The sequence below is a fragment of the Ornithodoros turicata genome, chromosome 10, assembly GCF_037126465.1.
Source record: "Ornithodoros turicata isolate Travis chromosome 10, ASM3712646v1, whole genome shotgun sequence".
NCBI classification, from domain to species: Eukaryota; Metazoa; Arthropoda; class Arachnida; order Ixodida; family Argasidae; genus Ornithodoros; species Ornithodoros turicata.
The window spans coordinates 2,975,875-2,999,867 of NC_088210.1; the positions used below are offsets into that span (position 1 = coordinate 2,975,875).

General features: G+C 47.5%; 1 protein-coding gene across 1 annotated transcript; it reads right to left on the reverse strand.

The window, feature by feature from the left end:
* Window positions 1-335: 335 nt before the first annotated feature.
* On the reverse strand, window positions 336-22,357 carry LOC135370501 (uncharacterized). Its single transcript, XM_064604265.1, has 5 exons — window positions 22,227-22,357; window positions 21,852-21,946; window positions 5,008-5,230; window positions 1,341-1,499; window positions 336-635 (listed from the first exon to the last, which is right to left on the reverse strand). Exons 1-5 carry the CDS (start codon window positions 22,320-22,322, stop codon window positions 336-338), a joined length of 873 nt encoding a protein of 290 aa, XP_064460335.1. The 5' UTR covers window positions 22,323-22,357.
* Window positions 22,358-23,993: the final 1,636 nt, after the last annotated feature.

The following is a 23,993-nucleotide window of genomic DNA, read 5'->3' on the forward strand; positions in this document are numbered from 1 at the left end:
TTTACACTTCCTTTAAGGTTCGTGACAAAATAGACTATTATGCGCATGCGAAACATGTCTGTATCGAAACGAGTGTGGCTGACGACACGCCTGTCTGCCACTGATGCGGCCGTACTCAAGCATGCTATGGTATTGGGAGAAATCACATGACTCAGTGAACCAATGGCGGAGGCTGTTGTGCTAGCATCCTCTCATACACACGAAAGCAGTCCTTTTCTGCTCACTCTCGCTCGAAAGAAACTCCACTGGATAGGGAGCACCTGCGACAGTAAGTAGTGCTGTACACCTTGCGAGGGGCGAAATGATGGCTCCCGAAGCGCTTTGAAAAAATTCTTTCACCCGTTGGGAGTCTTCACTTTTCGCAACCGAGTACACAAGTCCATGGCCATGACAGATGTTGCGGCACCAGTATCGACCAAGGCATCTACAGAACAGCCATCAATGGAAGAAGCGATAACGTTGTGAGGGGGCGCACGGAGGAGCTTCCATTGATGCCGCATTCGCAGTCCGCCTCTCCGGACTGCGATTATTGGTTTCCCGCGCGAGGCGGCGAAAGGACACGAACTCAGCGTGTTGTCGGCGAACGACCTGGGTATGGAGAAGGCGACCGGCGACGCATAGGTGACGATGAACCGCTGTCAGAGTACCAGCCACCGGGAGAGTTCGCGCGAGGCCCATGGGTTGAACGAGAAAGGTAGCAATAAGGGGGGGGGGGGGGTAGGACCTCCCTTGTGTACGATGAGCCCCATAGCCTTCGTTGAACGGAGAATTGCCGAGCTGTATATATCTACGGCGTTTCAGGCAAAACCGCGCAATGTTACCGCGGACACCGCAATAGAAGCAGGTGCGGGACTACGGCTGACGACCAGGAGAAAATGCCGCAGCATTTCTCGCAGTATTCAGTTTTCTACTTTTCTATCCCACATGAAAAAAAATAAAAAAAAACACGCTGGTCTGGTGTTTCCTATGTGTCCTGGTGTACACACCAGATTGCTGTAGTGTGCCCTGGTGTACACACCAACATGCTGTGGTGTGTCCTTGCGTACACACCAGATCGTTGTGGAGTGCCCTGTAGTGCACACCAACCTGCTGTGGTGAGCCCTGGCGTACACACCACCTTGGTGTGGTGTGCTCCGGCATGCACACCAGCACATAGTCGCAGTTGTCTCGTGACGTAAAGCCCGATTTATTAATATGTTATTTCTACTCGCCCTTCTTGCACCTGACTAATGTCCCACAAATAATTCAGGACACTCTTGTGTAGCGGTCAGTAGCATCAAATGAACAAATTTGCGATTCGGGGAAGGTTCTCGCACATGCACTTAAAAAAGTGTACTGACCAAATGGAAGATAGACGAAGTCGCTGTGTCGTCGTATGTTATGTGGATCTCCAACATGGTCAGGTTGTTGTATTCTATACCTGACCATATGACGAAACCTTCATACTGAGAAAATTCAATTTCTTCATGCTCTCCGAGAAGGTGCTCATTGTAGTAGAACTGAAAACACAGACAGAAAGTACATTATGCTGAAAAAAGTTTACCGACGTTATGTATGACCGTTTATGACCGTTCACAGGCAAACATGGCAGGAAAATGCGCCATATGTGATTGAGATGCCCACGTACAGGAAAGAAATACAGTCATATCTTGATTATCCGGACACCTCGGGAGTCGTCCTTTTTTTTTTCGGATAACGAATTTCTGGATAACCTGACAAGCAAACTTCTGGGGAAACCCGAAAAATTTGGGTGACCTCTATATAGCTCCAGAAAAGAAAACAAGAAAAAGATCGTTGCTGCAAATTCATGCGAAGTGAGCTTCTTGAAATTTATAGGCACGCGTGGGACAGAAGTTTCGTCACAGCCACGGCACCCGCTCCGTCACCCTGCTGTTCAAAGAAGGGTAATGTCTCAGAAAGTTAGTCCCGCGCACGTGTTTTTCTCTATTAGCCAATGCCTTTGGCATAGGCCAAAAGACAGGCGATGCTTTCAGACGGCTTGGACATTGACGTTCACATGTGGATTTCTTGCGTCAAGTGGATACTGGCCACTTCTTCCGCTTATCGTCTACCATCTCAAACCGTGTGCCCGCACACACCAAAAGGGAGTGACCACTGAAGAAAGGGGAGTCAAAGAGTACATAATGCCCCGTGAGATGTGACCTTTTCCGGACTAATGCGAACACAGCACATGCCAGGGTCAAAGGACGTTCACACTTTTCCGGGTAAGCGAATAAGAATGACCTAGGTCCTGGAAGATTGTTCCCCGTACTTGCTGTCCGGATACGGATAACGAATTCCGGATAACCGAGACAAAAGTCCAATGGTAACAGGTTCGTTCCCGGTAATGTAGTCCGGATAACGATTTTTCCGGATATCTGAACTGCGGATAAGCGAGACATGACTGTATACGAGAAAAGAGTGAGCAAGTCGGGGCCAACCTTGCACACGTGCCAATTTTGCCAGGAACAAAGTTTAAAGGGATAGCCCGTACATCCAGAGGGTATTCGGACCATAACTGCATTCGATTGTGCTCCATACATTTATCATGTACTGTTGGGGACACGGTTGTCTAAAATCTCCAGTCCGTGGCGAAGCGATCCCCTACCGGCGATGTCGCGCACGAAGGAACTGTACCACTACCCTCCCCGAGGGGAGACCACGCCGAACTGCTCTCCCTAGCAGACGACGTTGAGAATGCGATCGTACTCTCTCCCGACATGCGGCGCTGCGTGGTCTTACCTCGGAGACTGTAATGTTCCTTCGTGCGCGACATCGCCGGTAGGGAACTGCTCGGCCACGGGCTGGAGATTTTAGACAACAGTATCCCCAACAGTACGCAAAGTAGAAAAGGTAAAAGCTTTCCGTTTCAGAGCAAATCAATTAATTAGTATCGGTGATCCGTATACGCCTCCGGGTTAACGTCACGAGTGTTCCCGCCGTCGGGCCTCTGCACCAAGGCCGTGGCGAAATTCATGAGAGCTGTCCAGGATGAGTTGTTTTGCCGAGAATGACGACGATTTGTATTACGTCAGCTACTTCCAAAACGAATGTCGCTTGACAGCCAACCTGCTGCCGCTACAGAGACGTACAGACTCGAAGACACTCCCCGTCACCTTCGGGGGAGAGTTGAGCCGTTTGGCAGTGGTTCAGTAAGTTGCGCTGTGCGCTGTTTAGAACTATGTAGCACTTGTGATGCTGGTGCTGGTGCTCTGTCTGTAGCACCAAATGCTTGACGAATTTTTATGCTGTCGGAGCGTCACGGTTATGGGCCAAATGTGTGCATTTTCGATCACCCTGCATTCTTCCTTCTATGTCTCTATAAAGAACCCCTAACAGCACACGTACGTCGTATGAGGCCTCCACAGGTACCTAACTGCCCAGGGTGAGATTGAAGGAGGGGGAGATGACGTGGGAGGAGATCGGGACAGTCGAGTTTGAGGAAGGTGCGAAGATAGGGGAGACACAGTGAGTGGGTTTCGCCGCAGCGAAAACGGTGTCGCCGCTGCCAGTTCCCACCAAATTCCGGCTCTATGCTTTTCATTGGCTCCAGTCCTCTACGTGATCTTTCTCGATCATGATTGGCTGAGGCTCATTTAACCGGTGGATTCCGTCGCGTTCGTTTCCTCTGTGACGCCGACACGTCTGACCGTTGTGCAGCTGGCGTCCATGTTGGCGGACGGTGATTTCGTTCCGTGGATATCCAAGATGTTCGAGCCGTACACGAACACCGGAACCAAAGGCAAGCAGACAAACGTATCATGCATATCAGCGATGAGACGTTCGATACTGCCGTCTTGTCCCGTGTTACATGGAGACTCGCTGCCAGTCATCAGTCATGACCTGGTTGACGTGCTATTCTGTATCGCGTTACTAGTAGTTCAGTTTTGTTCTGCTATTTGAATGCGTCTAATGTGTAATACGCTGTTGTGCATGAAAAGGAAAACAGCATGTATCGCGTACGTCTAGCTCCCCGAATTTTCTCATTAGTTGACACGTCCGTGCGTAACGACAGCATGTCTTAGGTGGCGTATTCAGCCAATTAACGTTGCTTATGCTCTGCTTTACCATATCGTTAACATGTTCTTTTTTTTTTCCAATGAAACTAAAGAACATTGATAAAACACATACCGGGGTGGCCGGTATGTGTTTTATCAATGTTCTTTAGTTTCACAAGTCTGTTCAAGGCCTTCCACCTACCCGTCCACCCCTATTGCACTCGACTTTCAGTACATTGTGCTGCTTGGGTCATGAATGCGCTAACATCCGGCATGATGGAGCTCACGCGGGTACCTAACAGGGCCCAAACCTACGCCTGCCAAATGATTGATTGTGGTCATGAGTCTCGAAGGTCGTCCTTTTGCTTATTTTAGAAATTAGCTGAATAAAGCGTTCGTCAATTGTTTATCTAGTCGTCTTATCTCCTTCACCTGTGACACTATTTTTTTCCTCGCTTTCGCTTGGCCTCTCCTTTTGTGTGTGACAGATTCCGATAAACAACTCTCATTATTTTCGATGTTATACAGGCGTACATTGCGCCGCATGAATGTTGAGCACTTTGACTTCACTCTGCCGAAGACACGTGCAGTAACCATATAAGAACTTGCCCAAGCAGCACAATGTACTGAAAGTCGAGTGCAATATGGGTGGACGGTATGTGTCTTATCAATGTTCTTTAGTTTCGCAAGCCTGTTCAAGGCCTTCCACCTACCCGTCCACCCCTATTGCATTCGACTTTCAGTACATTGTGCTGCTTGGGTGTGCACTGCCTATAGCCGCAGGAAAGACGCAGGGAAAAGATAACGATAAATGAAGATGTCCAAGTTATTATTCCGGGCTAACTTTCCGAACGGGTCCCTTCGGATCCCTTTGCGTGTGAGACTGTAGTTACTATGTGCGGTCAGAAGAAAGACATAAAAAAAGAAAAGGAAGAACGCACGTGGCCACTACTATGGCGGATTTCCTCCCCAATACCAATTGTATGGGCTAATGAATTGCTGCACATACCTGGGTCTTCTTAGTCCCGGTGAAGTTATACCCCACCCAAACGTACTCATTAATTCCGGGTATGGTATACCCCGACATAGTCCTCTTCTGGTAATTTGGATCTCCAACTTTCTTCATTTGAGTCTTGAAAACGATATGATCGCCATAACTTGAGTCGTCATTGAAGTACCCGAGTTCCACATAGGGAAATGCCGCCTCGTATCTTTTGACGACCACTCTAAACCTAGAAGAAGAAAAAAGAGTTACGAATCACTTTTCAAGATGTCCTTTTGGCTGACTCGCCCCACCTCTAGTCAGAGGGTTGGACCAATTATTTACTGAAGTGAAGCTGTAATGCGCTTGTACTCCGGTCTTTCATGGGGGGATCGCGACCCCTACCAGGGATCGCGATATGTTCAGCGGGAAGAAACGTGGCTTCAGAAATTGAAAATGGGGCGGCAACAGTTTCCGCTGAAGTCATTTGTCGAACTTTCGGCAGGGTTGGCGGGAAACTACAAGCTGTTGAGTACACAGGGGTACACAAGTACCCTTTTCTCTTTGCCACGACATACTTACGGCTTACCGCAGTGGTGGCGATGACAACAAGGTACAAGCCGAGCTAACATGTTCACTTATGCCCTGTTCCGTTCTCATTATTATTATTTTTTTTTTTGGTTAGGATGATCGCTGTCCACGCGGAGACTGAGAGGTGACACGGGTTCGAATCCTGTCACCGGCTGTGCTGTCTGAGGTTTTCCCTGGGTTTTCCGAAGACTTTCCAGACGAATGTCGGCACAGTTCCCCCTGAAGTCGGCCCAGGACGCATACTAACACCCATGTCCCCCACTCCTTCCTGCTGTCCTCTCTCCATCTGTCCACGTCTGTATGCCGCTCGTAGCCACAGTTGCTTCGCGACGCTAACCCGGGATTTAAAATATATCTCTGGTTTTTCCTCTTTTACGGGAACCGCACCCGTACGTCCACGGAGAGATCGACTCACCCGAGTCAGCTCTGTGCTGCCTGTAGGATTACCCTAGTTAGCTATCACACGTGTTAGTGATGACCAGCACGTCTTTGCATCTGATACCCTCGTGCCATTGGATACCGCAGGGATATCACATGACCCTCCAGAAACAGAATATAACATCGAACAGCTTCGTCGTGCACCGGGAGCCGGGGTCGGCACTGCTAACATGTTCACTTATGCCCTGTTCCTTTCTCGGGGTAGTAATTACGTATCTTGTGGTAACTTGCGATGGCATTTTTGTTTCGCCGACACCACACTGTAAAAAAAAAAAAAAAAAAAAAAAACGTATTTTTCTGGTACCGTCGCCCGTAAACTTCCACGGACGACCGCCCGTCCGCTACGATGGCGGCATAACAGGCCGTTGCTTACGGAATAAATTATGACCCGTTCTCTTTATGTAACAGAGCCCGTCATTTTAATGCGGATTCGTGCGTAATCTTGTAGAACGGAGATGCGCCAGTTTTCCAAAGAGAGGTCACGTCGCACCTGTGCACCCGTCACTGCTCCCGCGTTCGAGACGCATTTTTGAAAGAGAGCGTCCGTTGTGATTGCGAACGAGTCACGCTGAGGATACGGATCAGAATAATCGACAATTTTGGTGCCTTTCCGGGAAAACAAGGCAAGCAGATGCATGCACTGACATTATTGACTACATTATGCTTACCCATCAATGTCATTGCCCAACCAGAATGAAAAGTTTGTTGAACAGGGGCTCTAAAACCCGGCACGCCGTCAACTTGCTATTTCGGCACCCCTTCAACGAAATTAATGTCCTTTCCTTTGTCATTCTTGTGTCTTATTGTCAGTGCGACAAGCTTTGCCGTTGCGTCAGTTTTGTCGTTGTGGACGCAAAGATGAAAGCAAGGTTGAACGACCAGTTTTGTCGATGTGGACACAAAAATGAAAGCAAGGTTGAACGATTGCCGGGGCAAAGTTCACGTAGCGTCCGAGTGAATTGGCTTGCACTGTGTTTACATCGAACGTTGCTTTTACGTACGGGAACACTGTTCTACAGAACTTGCTTTTGCCTTTTGATAGGGTTGGACGGGTGAAACAATGAAGACTGCACGGCGGCGGGCGTAAGGGCGAACTGCACCCAAGGGGGGCGGGGCCGGGAGAGGGGTCGAATCACGAGAGGAGGGCGTGGTCGCTCCAAAATGAGCCAATGAGAGCGCGCCATGGGGAGCGGGCGTTCCGGCGGCGGCTAGAGGAGGAATACGATGTAGTGGGCGAAGTCTCGCACGGGGCTTTGGACACTTGACTTCCGGAAGTGTGGTGGCGCTGGGGGATGATATGCAATGCCAAATTCCAAAATGTTCCTGATTAAATGTCTTTACTTACAGGTGGAGACATATTCAGCAAAAATTGCTTCTTCGTTGTCGTAGAACGTGTCATCTTATTTGAAGCTGTACGGACATTTCTTTATGCTGCCCTACTTCTGTTCATTGCATACTACACACTAAACATGGAATAGCCATCCGAAGTCATCGCCGCACTAGAGGTCATGGAGCAGTAAGTGTTTCAATTCATAATGATTAACATTAGATGTCCTGCGCGATACAGCAAGATCAACACGCACTTACGCAAGCTGATCTTTCTGACTTATGTAAAACAGAACTTGCAGACTTATGTGAAACGAAAGGGATGAAAAACTGTATTCGACTAAACAATCACTCTTGCTAAAAATGCATACCAATTTCTGCATTTTTAGTAAGACAGACTGTTTAATCGAATACAGTTTTTCATCCCTTTTGCTTTACCTTGTTCAGTATATTTACCCAAATTGCATGCACATACAACATAATACAGACTGAGGCACAGCCTTGGAGAGAAAAAAAAAGAACACACCAGGAAATTAAACCACCAGCAGTGAACATCTGCTCATTCCGTCAGTCTGCGGTAGTGGGAGTATCAGTATGTCTGCGGGCTTTGAATTTTAATTATATTATTTCCTTTTTTCTCTTCTGCAGGCACATCATGAACATCACACCCAGCAAGCCAGTAGCCGCACCACAGCTGTTTCATCAACATTTCAAGACTTCACAGCTCAAGGAGCCAAAAACATGTAACGCAAGTGTATGTTGCTGAGCGTTGAATAAATAGTATGTATGTGTAAGTAATATGTCAAAATGTAGTTCAAACTTGTCCTCATTTACTTGCAGTACTAGCTTATGCTATTATCACGCAAATACCGGCAAGAAAGAAGAAAAAAAATTTGAATAGCTGGTCTTTGCAGCAGTTGCTCATAGCTATAGCTCAAACAATGCGGAGCATGGATGCAGGGCACGTGCAGCATACGAGTTGTAATAAAGAGGACACCCGCCTGTCTGGGACGAAACAAACGAACTCTCCGTAAATAAACGGAGAACCCGTAATAGCGGAGCGAATCATCGTCCGTGAAAACACAAGCAACCCGTGAAGTGAAAAGCGGACCTTTTCCCTTAAATTAGCGCCTTATTGTAAAGTCAAAGGCGGAGCATTCTCCGTAAGAACACGAGCAACGTTAAAAATGAAGAACGGAGAAGAGGACTGTAAAATAGCGGTATTCCGTAACCTGTAAAATGGGCAAATCTATGGCATAAATATAGCCGCAAGAACGGCCGTTTTTGAACGACTTTTTTTTTTTTCGAACGGTGCACTCTGTAAAATCTGTAAATTTGCTAAGTCTGAGTGTCGTCAATCGGGATTGTCGTTGTGGCTGGGTTCTTATGGATATGCAATAGAGTTCCCCGAGGACTACGTCACTGTGACGTGATCTGACTACTGGTGGGCCAAAGAGACACACGTGATTATATACGCCAGCACACGCGAGTAGTTCTACTGCGACCGACGTCCACCACTGTGACGCTTCAGTCGCTGCAAAATAGGTGCATTCTTTTCAATAAGACCCCCCCCCCCTTCCCGGTACAGCCCCGTTTCTTTCGTTTCCCTGAGGGAGTAGGGACACGAGGATAAAGTTGTCGAAAGGTGCAGCACCCCGTGGCATGAAAAGAATGCACGAGAGAAATTGTCGTCTGCTTCTTGCCCCGCTCCGTTGCTACCACTGACCTCTATGTATAAAGGCTGGATCGCGTATGGGAGAGGGGTCGTGGGAGAGGGGCACGCATTCGGGCCGCCATGTTGGTGGCTAATAATAGAGGAAACGTGAGCATGCCATGTGAGGTCAGATGAGATATAATGACACCAAGATATTTGTGTTGATTATCAATAGGAACCGCGGAGTCGCATGTGGTGTAGTGGAAGATTGCCGTATAGTGCGAGAAAAAGGGATGTAGCAGTATTTAGATATGTTGAACGAAAGAGGCCACTTATCAAACCAAGTTTCGAGAGCCTGTAGGTCACGGCGGTCGATGTCTCTGTGATAAGCCGATCGGTCTGTAGGTGACACAGTGATCAGCGTGCAGCCCGAGCAGAACAATGTACTGAAAGTCTGGTGCAATAGGGGTGGACAGTACATGTCTTATCAATCTTCTTTAGTTTCACCAGTCTGTTCAAGGTCGTTGAACCACACGTCCACCCTTCCCAAGCAGCACAACGTACTGAAAGTCGAGTGCAATAGGGGTGGACGGGTAAGTGGAAGGCCTTGAACAGACCCGTGAAACTGAAGAGCACTGATAACACGTACCGTCCACCCCCATCGCACTCGACTTTCGGTACATTGTGCTGCTTGGGAGGCGTATACTCGATGAGACACAATGAGGGAGGTCGTTGATATAGACAGAGAAGAGGAAGGGACCGAAGACCATGCCCTGTTTGAGACCAGAGGATACATGACAGAAGGACGAGGAATGACTGATCACGAAGGTGAGCTGAAGGCCGTCAGACAAGAAGGTATGTATCCAGGAGAGAACGTGTGGGTCAAGGCTTGGTTGTGAGAGTTTTAGCATTCATCTAGCGTGCGATACAGGACCAAAGGCTTTAGCAAAGCCCAGGAGCACGGCACTGTCCATAAGCTCTTCATACTGCACATATGGAACTGTCCATATTTGAGTGGAGGTCGTGGATAAAACTAGCTAGTTGTGTTTCACATGAGAAGGTCTGTGCCGGAAGCCACGTTGGCAGAGGGAAAAGTAAGCATTTGATTCTGGGGAATTGACAACCCGCCAACGTATGATGTGCTCCATGATTTTCGGCGAGGCGACAATGGCGCGAGAAATGGCGACAATTCCTAAATACATCAAGTATGATGTGGTCCATGTTAACAAAATTGAAACGAGGTATGGCGAGGCAGTGTATGATGAAATTAAGAAGGATAACAAGCACGTAAAGGTGTTCCTTCCTCCTCGGTTTCATGAATTACGCACTCAAGACCCCGAGGACATGAGGAACACGAGACGACTCTGGATGGAGAAGAAAGAGCGAGTTGGAAGATGTGGCAAACATCTCCTTTTACCCGACATCGTGTTCAATCAAACCGAGCAAAAAAAAAAAAAAAAGAAAGTAGAACAATGTGACATGTCATTGTTCTCGGGCCTATCGGCAGCACTACACGACACCAGCTGGGACTTCAAATTTATCTGGTTAACGTTCATAACTTTGCAACACCCTGTATCCCATTTTCTGATACCCCTGTCATACGGATACTTTCGATCCGCATTCAGCCAATGCACCTGAAGCTCAATGCGGATCCGGCTCTGCTACACCGACACGTTCGAGCAGGATCCTGCTTAACCCGATCCTGCTTAACCTGATCCAGTTCGTTAAACGGGATCGAGATTCTCAAGACGGCTCGAATACCTTCGTTGGCATCCTCGAACTCAGTGAATTTGTAGTGGTAAACAAAAACACTACATTCATTTGCAAATGTTCCTATACAAGCCCACAGAATTTCACGATTACAGTTTTAGTCTAGGTATGACGGGCGACTGCGTTTGCTAATTTGTTTAATCTCGACCACAATCGACACCACGCCTCCAGTAAATGCTTAGTAAACAGCACTATGCGAAGCGGATGCGGTTATTCTCGACTTTGTTGGAACATATTTGTCAATCCCAGCGCACTGTCCCGCAGTGCCGTGTATACCAAAGGGAGTCTGGCCATTAGGAGGATCCTAAAAAAGGGCTCGACCTGTCAATCAAACTTGGGCGCGTTTCATTGGTTACCGTTTTCTACGGGCGCTGCCATGACACCAAATTTTCTCCAAAATGGAGGATGGTGCTTGGAACGGCGAAGCGGAGATTTCGTGACAAAAAATTTTCACAGAATACTTTAATTTCATACTCTGAGTATATATCCTGATGTACGCATCTGCAAAATCAGCTTCAAGGTTCCCTCCGCTATCCTTTTTTACGCGAAAATGGGATGTTTCGTCGTAAAATTAGGCCTAGTTATACCAAGAAAATAGCAAGAAGGACGACCCTTATACGTAAGACTTTGCATTATATAATTGCAATTTATTTATATGAACGCCTTTGCTCATTTTTGATTCGATCTACTTACACTAAGTGATTAAAATTTCATACAGGAAGTCGTCTGCTACGAAGAAGCGGTTGTACCGCTCTCCTGGCCAATCATTTCTGCCGGCAACCATTTCTGCAATTCTGAGCCTCCCCAACATGCCTCTCTCCATGCAGATGGCGTTGATAAAAGTGGGCACCGTCGTTTTGGTCTGTCACCAGTGATATCCATTTCAATCCAAATCAATCGAGTTTCTCCAAAATGGTGGCACCCAGTAAATAGGGGTGAAGTATAAGTACTGGATGGACGTAATAATAGACGACGGTATTTCGACCTGTGATTAGCTAGATACCTCAAAAAGTGGGTGGAGCCTCAGGTATAGGCAGGTCCCACTAATGGCCAGACTCCCTTTGGCATACACGGCACTGCTGCCCCGGGGCTGCTAGCGCCGCCTGTCGACGAGCCAACCTCTCAATACACATTGAGTTGGACCGTGTAGCAGCGTCGCGCACCAAACCCACTTGAGAAACTCGATGCCGATTGGGTTCGATCCACATTGAAAGTGGGAATTATACCAACCGCTATAAGCTTCTTTCGGTAGCGGAGTAGGGATCCCGCTACTTTTTTAAACTGGTAACAAAAGAAGTACTTCCGTTACAAATCTGCGGTGCCTACCGCTACTTTCCAACTGGACTTTGACCTATCATCAAGTCTCCACTCTGCCTGTCTTCGAACAAGCTGCCAATTCTTTCTAGGAAGACCGGGCAAATAGCCGAAAGGAGGGCACAGTTGCCGTTATCTTACAAAGAGGCTGTGTCGTCCACGCGTTCCCTATTTGGGATTAACCTTGAAGATTTTGGTGTATGGCTGGAGTTGTCTGCAAACTAGGAGGAGGGAGGAGGAGGAGGAGTGTCGTTCGGAGGAACCCGAGAGGTCTGCCTGCCTGATTAGGCGGCATGTTTCTCGGGAAGGGAAAGGTGGTGGAGAGGAGGAGAGGAAAGGGTGAAGTGGAAGACCGAGCCGACCGATGGGCCGACTTCAGGGGAACTGCGCCGCCATACGCCTATTACACATCTGAGGGAAACCCAGGAAAAACCCCAGACGGCACAGCCGGCCCGCGGATTCGAACCGCGGACCTCCCAGTCTCCAAGCGCACGCGTTACCGCTGCGCCACCGGAGCTGGTTGTCTGCAAACTGACGTCACTCCTACTGCATTCTGGAGCAGTCCTCGCTGGCTATGAGTCATGATATTCCACATCATATTGCACCACGTACACTTAGATGCTTGACCGTTGCCATTTCCTGTCCACTGCAATGGAGGGACCATGGTCTGCTACACCAAGCATCTTTGAGTATAATGGGGAGAGAGAAAGTGGTAGCGTGGTGTTGAGATGTCTACTACGCGCCCCGCTGGAAAAGCTTTATCTGTGCGTCAAGGAAGTCGACGTCGAATTTGAAAAACGGCACCATCACTAACTTCTCGTTCAGGGTAATCTGCGTCTCTTTGTGTTTTATTTGCTTTAGAGGAAGAGAAAAAGATGTGCGGGATGGTGGGCCAAAGCGGCTTTAAGGTCTGTAAGAACGGTTTTCCAAAATATAGCCTGCAGGCGACCTACTTCGATTGGACGTCGATTTATTATTTTCGGATATTATATTATTCTATTATATATAATTTTAACACGTTCGAAGTACGTCATGAACGATACTGTTTGTTTCTTTCCTAAAAAGTGGCGCATGAAGTATCGCCTTACTTTTTACGGGTAACGGTAGCGGTATTGCACTTAAGTACGTGTAACGATATCGGGATTTCGTTACTTTTTGATCGGGTAGCGCGTATTGGTATTGCGCTATCTGTTTCAGGTAGCGGGTACAACATTGCAAGTTCTGAGTGTCGACCTCCACGAGGATAGTGAACTGAAGACGTGTTTCGCGTTTTCCGCAATTTCTGGGCTACGCCCTCCAAGAGCATTCTTGAGACGCCATTTTAAGACATTGAAACCTTTTGAGACCTTTTCCTCGTTGTACCACACAGGGAATTCCGGCGTATTCTCAACAACCGGCGTCAGCTCCTGTCACGTATTCCGTCGAATAACAGTCAAACTACGCCACTATTTGGCGTGGGATTTTCGCTATCGTGTTCAGTGGTACAGGAGGAACAAAATGACAGCGTTTCGAAATCGACTCGAACGGATGCGACAGACAGTTCCTTTAAGGACGGCTTGCTTGCTTCACTGCACTAAGATTGCCGAAAGGTGACGTTGATAGCTATGTGGTGTACGCATACCGCGATACGGATCAGTGATCACTTTATTCAGCACCTTCTCTTGTGGCGTTCTCTGGCCTGGGCCAGGCTCGGGTTTCAGTCAGCGTCGTCAGTCAGTGTCGGACTGATTCACATGTGTGCATAAAAGCAGAACTTGACCGAATGAAACGGAAGCTGTGGGACACACAATAGAAGCAGTACACCCTGCTGAGAAAGTTGGCACAGGTCTGTGCAACCTTCAAGGTGTCACATGTACCTCACATATATATATATATGTCCGGGTCCTAGCGTTGGATGCAGTGCGCACTAAATCCAGAAAACAGCTGAAGAGCTTAATTTTTTTTTTAGATGTCGGCTGCGCTTCTTTGCCCTAAAAAAGAAAAAACAAACAAACAAGAAGCTTAACCTGGCTACACCCAGGTCACGCCCTGTTGCAGGTGGCAGGAAAGATTCACCACTGTCGGTGAACAGTGCAAATAAGTCTGGCCCTCCAAGGCCGTAAGGCATTTCATGAGTTGCCCAGGAACACTGTTTTTGCCGATTATCATAATTGATTATGTAAAGCCCAGTCACTCACTGCCATTGATGTTCTGTGATATAAAGTCCTCATTTCCTGTGCCGCTGATTGCGATCACTGTTGTTTCGCGAATCATAAAATGTATAATACAATTATAAAATGTAGTTAATTAAAGCCTCCATGGTGTGGGAAACATGTTGCAATAGCAGTATTGTGGAGTTCTGCTACCTAAAATAGTAAATTTGCAATAAATGATGATTGGGTTCATTGCTGTAGCGCAGGTTGAGTCTTCATTTTTTCAGACATTAAACACGATCGAAACACTTCCAGTAAAGCGTGTCGATGAGATAACTGCCTAAACACAGCGTTTTTAAGTGACAAAGCGCCGCTGCAAATTTGCGATCAGTCCCATTTGGACGTCGGTATGTGAAAGCCATTTCTCGTTGAAAGTTCTCCTCCGTCCGCAGCCGATTATACTGCTCAGAGAGCTATATATCGCTGCGCACCCGTGCACGTGTAAAATAAAACAAAATTAAAAAACGTTGAACAACATTATTTGGTTTGTTGTGCTCAAAACCGCCTAAAACGGCCAGCTCAGCCCACGCGCGAACATACGGCTACGATGAAAGATGAAAGTCACTGAAAAGGTTAGCCAGCTGTAGCGATCCCTACAGCTGGCTAACCTTTTCAGTGACTTTCATCTTTCATCGTTGATTTCTGAGGCAATTTGAGGCTTCGTTTGTATCTGTCCCTTCTATGTTGTTCCAGCCTCAGAACATCAGTTTATCTCTTGTTCATACGGCTACGATGCGCCAGACGCGACCGTCACCACCTGCTGCTCACGCGCGCGCCGCCGCGCGGCAGCTCCGGTCCCTAGGCTAACTTTGCGGCGGAGTTTCGTGACCAGAGAGAGTATCAAAGGACCGTGGTTATAGGTTAGGTGTTGGGATATATTTCGTATTTATGAGGGTCCGGCAAGTGGGTCGGTTAGGTTTCGTGTTCTGACATATATTTCGTTTGCGCGAGAGTTCGAGAAAGGGTAACTAACACCGGGGCATGTGCAACAGAGCGGCGATGAGTGCCTCTTGAACCGCAATGCACATACGCCGCTGCGCGCTGCGTTCCCAAGCAAGCAGTCATCAAGCACAGAACGGCTTGCGGGCAGAGGAACACAGCCGCTGCTGCGTTCCAGCGTACCTCTGCTTAGTTGTGTCTGTCCTCTGCGCTGTGCTCTTTAGTAAATCTAAACACGCCTCCGAACCTCGAGAACAGATAGAGGAGACCGAGCCTGAGCATGGAAAAAGTCGGGTACGGGCTGGGCCCGGGCTGGAAATATATAGAAGATGTCGGCCCCGGGCCGGGTTTCTGCCACAGCGGCTGGGCCGAGCACGGACCTGGAAATTAAGCCCGTGCAGTGCTCTAGTAGAAACTGCGTTTCCGTTTTCCTCTTTTATCTTTCCTTTTCTTTTTCCTGCCAATAAATTCTCCCGTTTTCGTGAAACTATTGCGTAATTTGGATGACGAACTGTATGCGATGTTTCAAGATTTTGTGCCCTTGGAAATGACTCCAGGAGACGAACGCGAACATTCCTGAGCCAGTCACTGAAACATCTGTACGGAACCATTTACTAAGAAGCAGAAAGTGCCAGACCATGATCACGTAAGTGGAGAATTTCGCCAACCATTGTGTCAGGATTGTAATCTGAAACTGAGCGAAGTACCCATCATTGCGCATAATGCCAATAGACGAGTTCAGAAAGTCCCGGAGTGTCTAGCGTCGCTTTGAACTATGGGAGTTTACTAGTACGAAAGAGACGGGTGACCTTCAAACTATTCTGATTTCTCCCCCACTGGTGCATTGTGCACAGCGTTGTCAAGGTCAGCGAAAGCGAAAGTTTATTCTTGGTTCCCCCGCTCAGCAAGCGCCCAGAATGCAATGCGTGCGCAAAGAGCACTGGGATTTTCCGAACTTGTCGAACATGACCTCGGATTCACAGTAGCTCATCTGTACCTGCTTCGGGACGTCAGAGTGGTAGCTTTAGTGGTAGTGGTAGAGTTTAAGCCTATAGACATTACTAAGCTCCGCTTCCTATAGAGTCATTAAGCTTCCTGAATACTTGTCTCGACACGCTGACGAAAAATCTACGCGACAAAGGTGAATATAACTTCAGGTGTGTGTGCGTCACTTTTTCGCAGAGGAGGACACACAAACAAACAAACACGCATAACGATACGATGATGAGATGCGGCTGATGCCGGCCAGCAGGCTGGGCGCTGCCCCAGTGCAACTTGTACGTAATAAGAGATGATGATGGAGATGATGAGGGGTCCGGTAATCAAAGCAGGGTGGAGCGGCCTGTTGATGACAGGAAATCCCAAATGTGACAGAGACTTGGTGCGTATGAGCGGTACTGGACCATGGGCCTAGCACCTTGCCTATGGTGGATGGGGGGTGATCGATTGCATGCAGTTCGTGCTGCAAGATCTCGCGCTCCCGCTGCTAGTCCGGGCAGTCCATAAGTAGGTGGTGCAGGTCTGCACACACATTGCATGAAGCACAAAGGTCCGATGGCGCACGGCCAAGACGCTGCCTCGTAACTGGTGGTCAGCCGCATGCGGTGAAGAAGGGATGCGTAGTGTCGCGGAAGACGATGAGGAAGCGACTGTGAAAGGGCGCAGAGGAGGACTACTTTCAACTGTGTTGTACGAAAAGAAGTTTTCTGTTATGACTTCGTTACCTATTTCAGACGTTACGACGAGTCCGGTCTGCCATGCCGTGACCAGTATTTTAACCAACTGAACGTATCAGAAGTGAGTGAGGAAGGTTATCGCCATGCGCAAAAAGTGTTTGAAAAATTTCAACCGAAGAGCATGGGCTAGTACTCGGATTTGCACTCTCAGTACTCGGACAGACATACTGCTTCTGGCAGCCCTTCATTTCATGTCAATCCCAGTGCTAAGCATATTTTGCGCACACACACACACACACAAAAGTCAGATCAATCTGGAGTTAATCAACGATCCCGATGCCCATCTCCTAACTGAACGGGGTCTGCGTGGTCGTATGACCCAGCGTTCAACGCCAATGGCCACTGCAGGTGTCCCGGGGACAAAGCGGTGTGGCTCCGAAAAAGACCAAATACCATAATTCATTAGATGGACATAAGGACTCTAAGGCGCAGTGATGCGTGAACCTCTCCCATTTAGAAACTTTGAATGACTGTCGCCCGAGGAGGTCGCAGATTTAGATGCAACCCTTGCTGAAGATTCCGCAGACGCTGGTTATTTTTTGGAGGTCGACCGGGCCTACGGACGTGATAGCTCCACGAACGAGATAGGAACTGAGTGAAGTCTTTTGTCGCTGTCATTGCAAAATACTGCCTCCGCTTTCGCAGTCCTGTAAATATGCCGACATAAAGTACCACTTTTGTTTACACAAAATTGTTCCTTTTCCTAGCTATACGACGTCGACAGAGTTCCGCTATCTCACACTCTCAGAAAAAAATGGTAGAGCAGTTATACCTTTTGGGAGGCAATATTTGTCGCATATCGCAAGAAGCACACACACACACACAAAAAAAACGCTGCAAAGTGTTACAAAACGGACAGTGGAAAACGGCGGCCTTGCTGCCCACTGGAGCGCCTGCAAATGCAAACCGTTGTTCGGTGACACGACCATTTTGGATGGGGCGATCGATAGGTTAAAGAGGGAAGTGATACAAGCTTATCATATCTGGCTACTTGGTAGCTACCCAAGCAGCACAATGTACCGAAAGTCGAGTGCAATAGGGGTGGACGGGTAGGTGGAAGACCTTGAACAGACTCTTGAACCTAGAGAACATTGAACATGAAAAACGGTTAGGAGCAACTAAGATTTATTTGAACTAACCAATTTGAATACCAACTAGCCCAACGGTCTGCGTTATTGTCGCATATGTTGTGTCGAAAAGGCTGCAAAGTTCAACCTGCTACCTCACTCTCTGCCACGAACGATAGAGTTACCACTTCTGATTCGGTGACCGAGGGGGGGGGGGGGGGGGGGGTATGCCTTTTTATACAGCAATTTGGATATATGATAATTGTTTTTACGACCCTTTTGCACCCTTTATCAGAGGCTATGTTGAGCTAGGCGGTAACTATGGAAGTTATCACCTTTTCGCAACCTTTTTTCTGAGAGTGCACGGTGCCGGCAGCCGGGCTCCGACACGTATGCACGCAGAGCAGGGCCGCGTTTGAACGCGCTAGTCGCCAATGTACGCTTTTTGAAGCAGAATACGGCAAATGAAAGGGCTAACATGTGGCCATGTACTGCCAAAATATATATGAAATCAAAAGGGGCCTTCTCAATAAACTGACGCACAAAACAAAATTCTCTTGTTTTCGAAATTATGCCTAAACATTTGCCTGTTTCGGCAGGTATCTGTAGGAGGTACTCAAACGATAGATATATGTGACGAAAGAGCATTAAAATCTGAGTAAACTGATACAAGATATGGTAATGAGGGACGTCTATAGCCAGAGAAATCGCGCGTCGAAGTTCGAACAAAACTGCGCGAAAGAGCATGTTCGCCATTTTTTATATAGCACAGAGCACTGCACCTGCGCGCCAAGAATTTTGAGCTCGGACTGTTGATCCATAGGCATAGTAGTGCATAAAAAAATCACAGCAATATCTTTTAAAACTCAGGAGACATACGCGTGCAGTAACGGCTAAACTAAACCATTCGAATTCTGAGCCGGATTTCCTCGGCTTTTCTGCACGAAAACTATTCGATCTAAATTATTCATTTTACCGCCGTTGATCATCGTCTATGATTTTTAAAAGATGGATTGGATTTCAACGAGGATTCTCTCCCGTTCTGTTGTCTGGCTTTTTTGCCCGAATCTCAGGTGATCCGTCATCTTCCATAACTTAAAAACCCGAGACCAGGGGACAAAAAAAAAAAAAGAACGACAAACACAGACAAAGATTCGGCAGTGCGTACAAATGGGTTTTGTGGGATGGACATGGCATGAAAAAGAATTCATTGCGCGTTTTAGAATGAAGCTGTGGAGGAAGATCAAATCATGCACCTCACTCAACGTGAAAGGCGATTTATCCGCTTTGCATCGGTAGAATAATTGGGATCAACTTTACATGAGGCCAGAAGACTTCTTGGAGTCGCTCACGGGAAGAGAACTGACCCGTAAGCACATATTTGCACAACTTGTAGTCTGTAATTTGAGATCATGCAAAGCGACGAAAAAAAGAAAATGTATGAAGAAATGTCTGCATTGTTATTGGATGGCAAGGATCACGTGAGATCGCGCTCCGTGTGTTGCGCCGAGAGCAGACGACGTCACTGGTGTAGCAGCCTTTAAATCAGCACAGGCGGCTTTATTGAAGTTATATGTTTTGGCACGTTAGGCATGTTTTTTTTTTGTTTTTTTTTATCGGCCCCAGGTAGTCTTATACCTCTCCACACTCATTGCGAACTTATTAACCCTGAGAGAACAGATGTTCTGAGGCTGGAACAACATAGAAGGGACAAGGGGGGATATGTTTATTAAGAAAAAAAGAAAGGAAAGGTTAGCCAGGCAAAGAGCCGGCTTGCTATTCCGAAAAAAAAAAGGGGGAAGGGGCAAACGAAAAAGAAAAAGGGGGATCGAAACAGAGGAAAGAAAGAAAAACAAAAAGCAACAGAAAGAAAGGAAAGGGAAAGAAAACAAGAAACAGAACGAAAGGGAAGGAAAAGAAACAAAAAGAAAGGAAAGGGAAAGAAAACAAGAAACAAAAAGAAAGGAAAGGAAAAGAAACAAAAAGAAAGGAAAGGGAAAGAAAACAAGAAACAAAAAGAAAGGAAAGGAAAAGAAAAGAGAAACGAAAGGAAAGAAAGGAGGAAACACAAAGAGAGAAAAGAGAAACACAAAGAAAGAAAAGAGAAACACAAAGAAAGAAGAGAATAAACGTTACAGGCAGTTCACGAGTCCTGAGACTCGGAGAAAACCGAGGAGAGCGGCAGTGACAGCCCACTGGTTGGGGTGCAAGACGGGGCCAAGAAGAGCGGCCAACGAAAAGTCGTTACAACCAATCTGGAGCAGACGGCAACTCCCTGGTGTCCCTATGTTGAAGGTGCTGCTGGCAATACAGGAGTTGGTGTGGGATGTCCGCTTCCACTCCACAGACATTACAGTTTGGTGAATTTAGCCGACCCATCTTGAAGAGAAGTGAGGGTGTACGGGCAACATTGAGACGTAGGCGGTGGAGAAGGGATTCTTCTTTACGGCTGCGGTGGCAAGTGATGACGAACTCCATCAATGGGTCGATAGACCGTAGGAATGAATTGTAAGTCGTTGTTTCGGCACGGAACTGCTGAGCACATGTGGCACACCGACGGCGTATGTATAGACGGCATGTTGAGGCTGTAAGCGGCAGAGGTGCCAGGGCCGAAGTGTCATCAGACCCAGCGCGTCTCGCTACTGCGTCTGCTCGGGTATTTCCATACACGCCTACGTGGCCAGGGACCCATTGAAACGTGATGTTGTAACCAGCGGCGAAGAGTTCATTGAATTTTTGAAGCGTCATGGTATGCAAATCGCTTATTATGCTGGGGCGAGATGACGACAACATATCTAGTGATGCCTTGCTGTCTGTAAGAATGACCCACGTTCCGTGCCCGGATTCTGTAATATGCTCCAGTGCTGCCAGGATACCAAACAGTTCGGCTTCTGTCGAGGACACTGTATAGGGGAGTTTGAAACCGTGGCCCAGGTCTTCATCCGGAATGTAGAAAGCCGCGCGGACAAGTTGCCTAAGAAATTAACGATGAAAGACGGAAGTCACTGAAAAGGTTAGCCAGCTGTATGACTCGAACCCACATGTTCTGGATTACCGGTCCGGGGCTCTACCAATGGTGCTAAGCTAACACGCCTTCTCAGCGACTTCCAGGGTGCGTCATCTGAAGGGACAAACCAGCCACTCTCTCTCACTCATCCTCCTTTCACTCGTACATTTTTGCACACTCATACATACATTCATTCATACGACAGGGATCGACGCCAGCGGCAAGTCCTACAGCTGGCTAACCTTTTCAGTGACTTTCATCGTTATTAACCTTGTCTGTGTTTGTCGTTTTTTTGTCCCCTAGTCTCCGGTTTTTAAATTATGGGTCTATGCCACCAGCTCGCTTGCTACCTCTCTATCCTCCCGTCATCTCGTCGTTCAAACGCTCTCTACCAGACTTGCCTTCCAGAAGATGTGCGCCTGGTCGTGGCACTCAACTGCAAGAAAACAACATCTACGCTGCTCTCGTACCTTTATTATAAAAATTCTGTTAAGGGCATAAAAGCACCCGTTTATATAATCGGAGTCCTGTACACCTATCACAGAATGGCGATCCCAAAATCCGTTAGGTTTAGGAAGGCCGTCTCTACTGTGCTGGAGGTGCCTCACACAGTGTTAGGCAAATGCCTATAAAACTGCTCTAGGCCACACAGTTCTATAATTCTCACATTTCAAGATTAATCAATCAACATTTTTTTATTAAAATCTTAATCAAGATTAAGCGTGCAATGTTTACCTTTGAAACGCTTTCACTAATTTCTAAAACCCATTGGTCCCGAAACGAAGCTATATCTTTGCACAATTTGTTGGGGTAAATACATAATCGAGATGGACTTACCTGACTGGAGATTTTTCAGAATAGCCGAGGAATCTTACTGAGAGCCCATCGAATACGGATCTCGGAAATATTCCCCCGGAAACCCGGAGGGGAGTCTGAAACGCAGCGTACAGTAATGGCATCTTAGTATACAATGCGGCTGGTATGGAACGCTGGCGTTCACACAACACTCCGTCTGGAACTGCATGCGGAGTGCGGCTTCAGGGGCCGCAGGAACGCAGAAGACAGGTTGCCTGTTCAACCTAACGTAGCGTACTTTAAATCTATTTCCGCAGTGATTGATGCTGTTTCGTCTCATACGCTGGGAATGACACTCAAATAATGCATGCAAGCAATTTCTTGATTGGGGAACGAACATAATATTTAAATACGTACGTCGAATATAAGGTGTATACCAGGTTTGTTCTCAATGGCTCGTCGTACGGCGAAGTCGCGAGCAGGCAGGGGAGGAAGTCTCGAAGCGAAGGCCATGTTGGTATCGCAGGGATGCTTCTCACGTAGCGTTTGAGCAGATGCATACAATCGGCCTCTATTTGACGGCGCCCGCTCAGGTGTTTCGGAAAGCACAGGCGAATAAATGATCGTCGACAGCAGAATGCCACCGGTCTGGAATGTTCCCGAACGTTCGCAATACGCGAGAGTTTTTTTTTTGTTTTTTTTTCCGGTGAGCTTTATTCAAGTATTTCAGTCGTCACAGGAATATTAACCACGTCGCAGGAAACAAATGAAAAAAGTGAAAGAAGACGGGCACGAGAGTCGCAGCCCACTGCACCTCTTGCCATCCCGCTCGAGGAGCACCAACAACCACCACCTCCGCTGGTTCTAAACGAGTGGACATCTAAAACATGCGAATTACATCGCCCTGCCTTCCCGAATATAATTCTTCACTTGATGTTCTTTCCTCCAAAAACAAGAATCTGCAGCAATAAGAAAAAAAAATGGGTAAAGGAAATCAGAACAAAAATGTCAAACCCTTTTGTGTTTGTCGGAGGGTTTCGTTAGGAATTTATAATTGTCACGGTCACAACGAAACAGTGGCGTAGCCACAGAGGGGCTAGTGGGGGCTCGAGCCCCCCTACCTGCAACGGATCGACCCACACAAATCGTGCAGATCCGAGGAGAACATATGGGGGGATCAGTGTGGCGAACGCGAAAGTTCTTGCAGTTCATGGCGTCTATCTAAGCCCCACTCTTGAATGGTTTTCAAAGTATGAGCTTTTCAAAATACTTCCAATCTCGTGACACCACCTCATTGGTCATGACAGCCTATACATGTAATTGTATTGTGAACGTCCAAATCAACTTTTTTTTTTCATCCGCAGTTTGCAGTGTGCACAAGTATGTGTGTTGGCGCACACAGGATTAGTAGGGAGGGGCCGAGTTTTCGTATCGAGCCCCCCCCCCCCCCCACACACACTACATTGGAGGTCTGGCTACGCCACTGCAACGAAATAGGCTGCGTTCGCCAGCTCCCTTACAATTACACAGTAGATGGGTAGAAACCCAGCGAACCGGTAGAGATGTTGGAAGGGAGTTGCCTCAGGACAGAAGTCGCTGATATTTCGAACATAGGCTGTTCTTCTTCTGGGCCCAGAAGTAGAACAGGCAACTCCCTACTTACAATTACACAGGTTTGCATGCCTCAATCTGGGAGGATCTCGAAACAACCCGTTCTCAAAACTGCCTTCTTATCTCACCCTCCTCGAAACGACCTTTAGCGGAACGACTTTCATGTTTTATCCCATGTCAAAACGCCCTTCGTCGGAATACCCTTCTTGGTTAATCCGGATTGACAAAAGAGGTAGCGCACGGTTGTCCTGCGACAAAGTCTGTGGACGTTGACCCATTCACAGCATTGACCTACAATTTTTGTGCGGTTGATTACCATTAGTATCTGTTGAGAGGTTCGAGGAGTCACGACTTAGGTCTGTGTCGGGCGCATCTGCCGCCATGTGTGGTGTGCTGCTCCTAAGGATGCAAAAGCGGAATTCGCGACTACAACTGGAAAACTACAGGCACCACAAGATGCGAGTCGATCAAGACGGTAGCATGGCAATGTTCATCATGCCTTTCTCACAACTGCAAAGCCAGCGTCATCACCGAAGGCGACCACGTTCTCCGTACAGTAAACTAGGAGGAGTG

Coding starts and splice junctions, on each gene's coding strand:
- LOC135370501 (XM_064604265.1), bottom strand. CDS start 22,322: ATGGCCTTCGCTTCGAGACTTCCTCCCCTGCCTGCTCGCGACTTCGCC. Junction 21,947..22,226: donor GTATACACCTTATATTCGAC/GTACGTATTTAA, acceptor GCTGCGTTTCAG/ACTCCCCTCCGGGTTTCCGG. Junction 636..1,340: donor CTTCGTCTATCTTCCATTTG/GTCAGTACACTT, acceptor GTACTCTGACAG/CGGTTCATCGTCACCTATGC.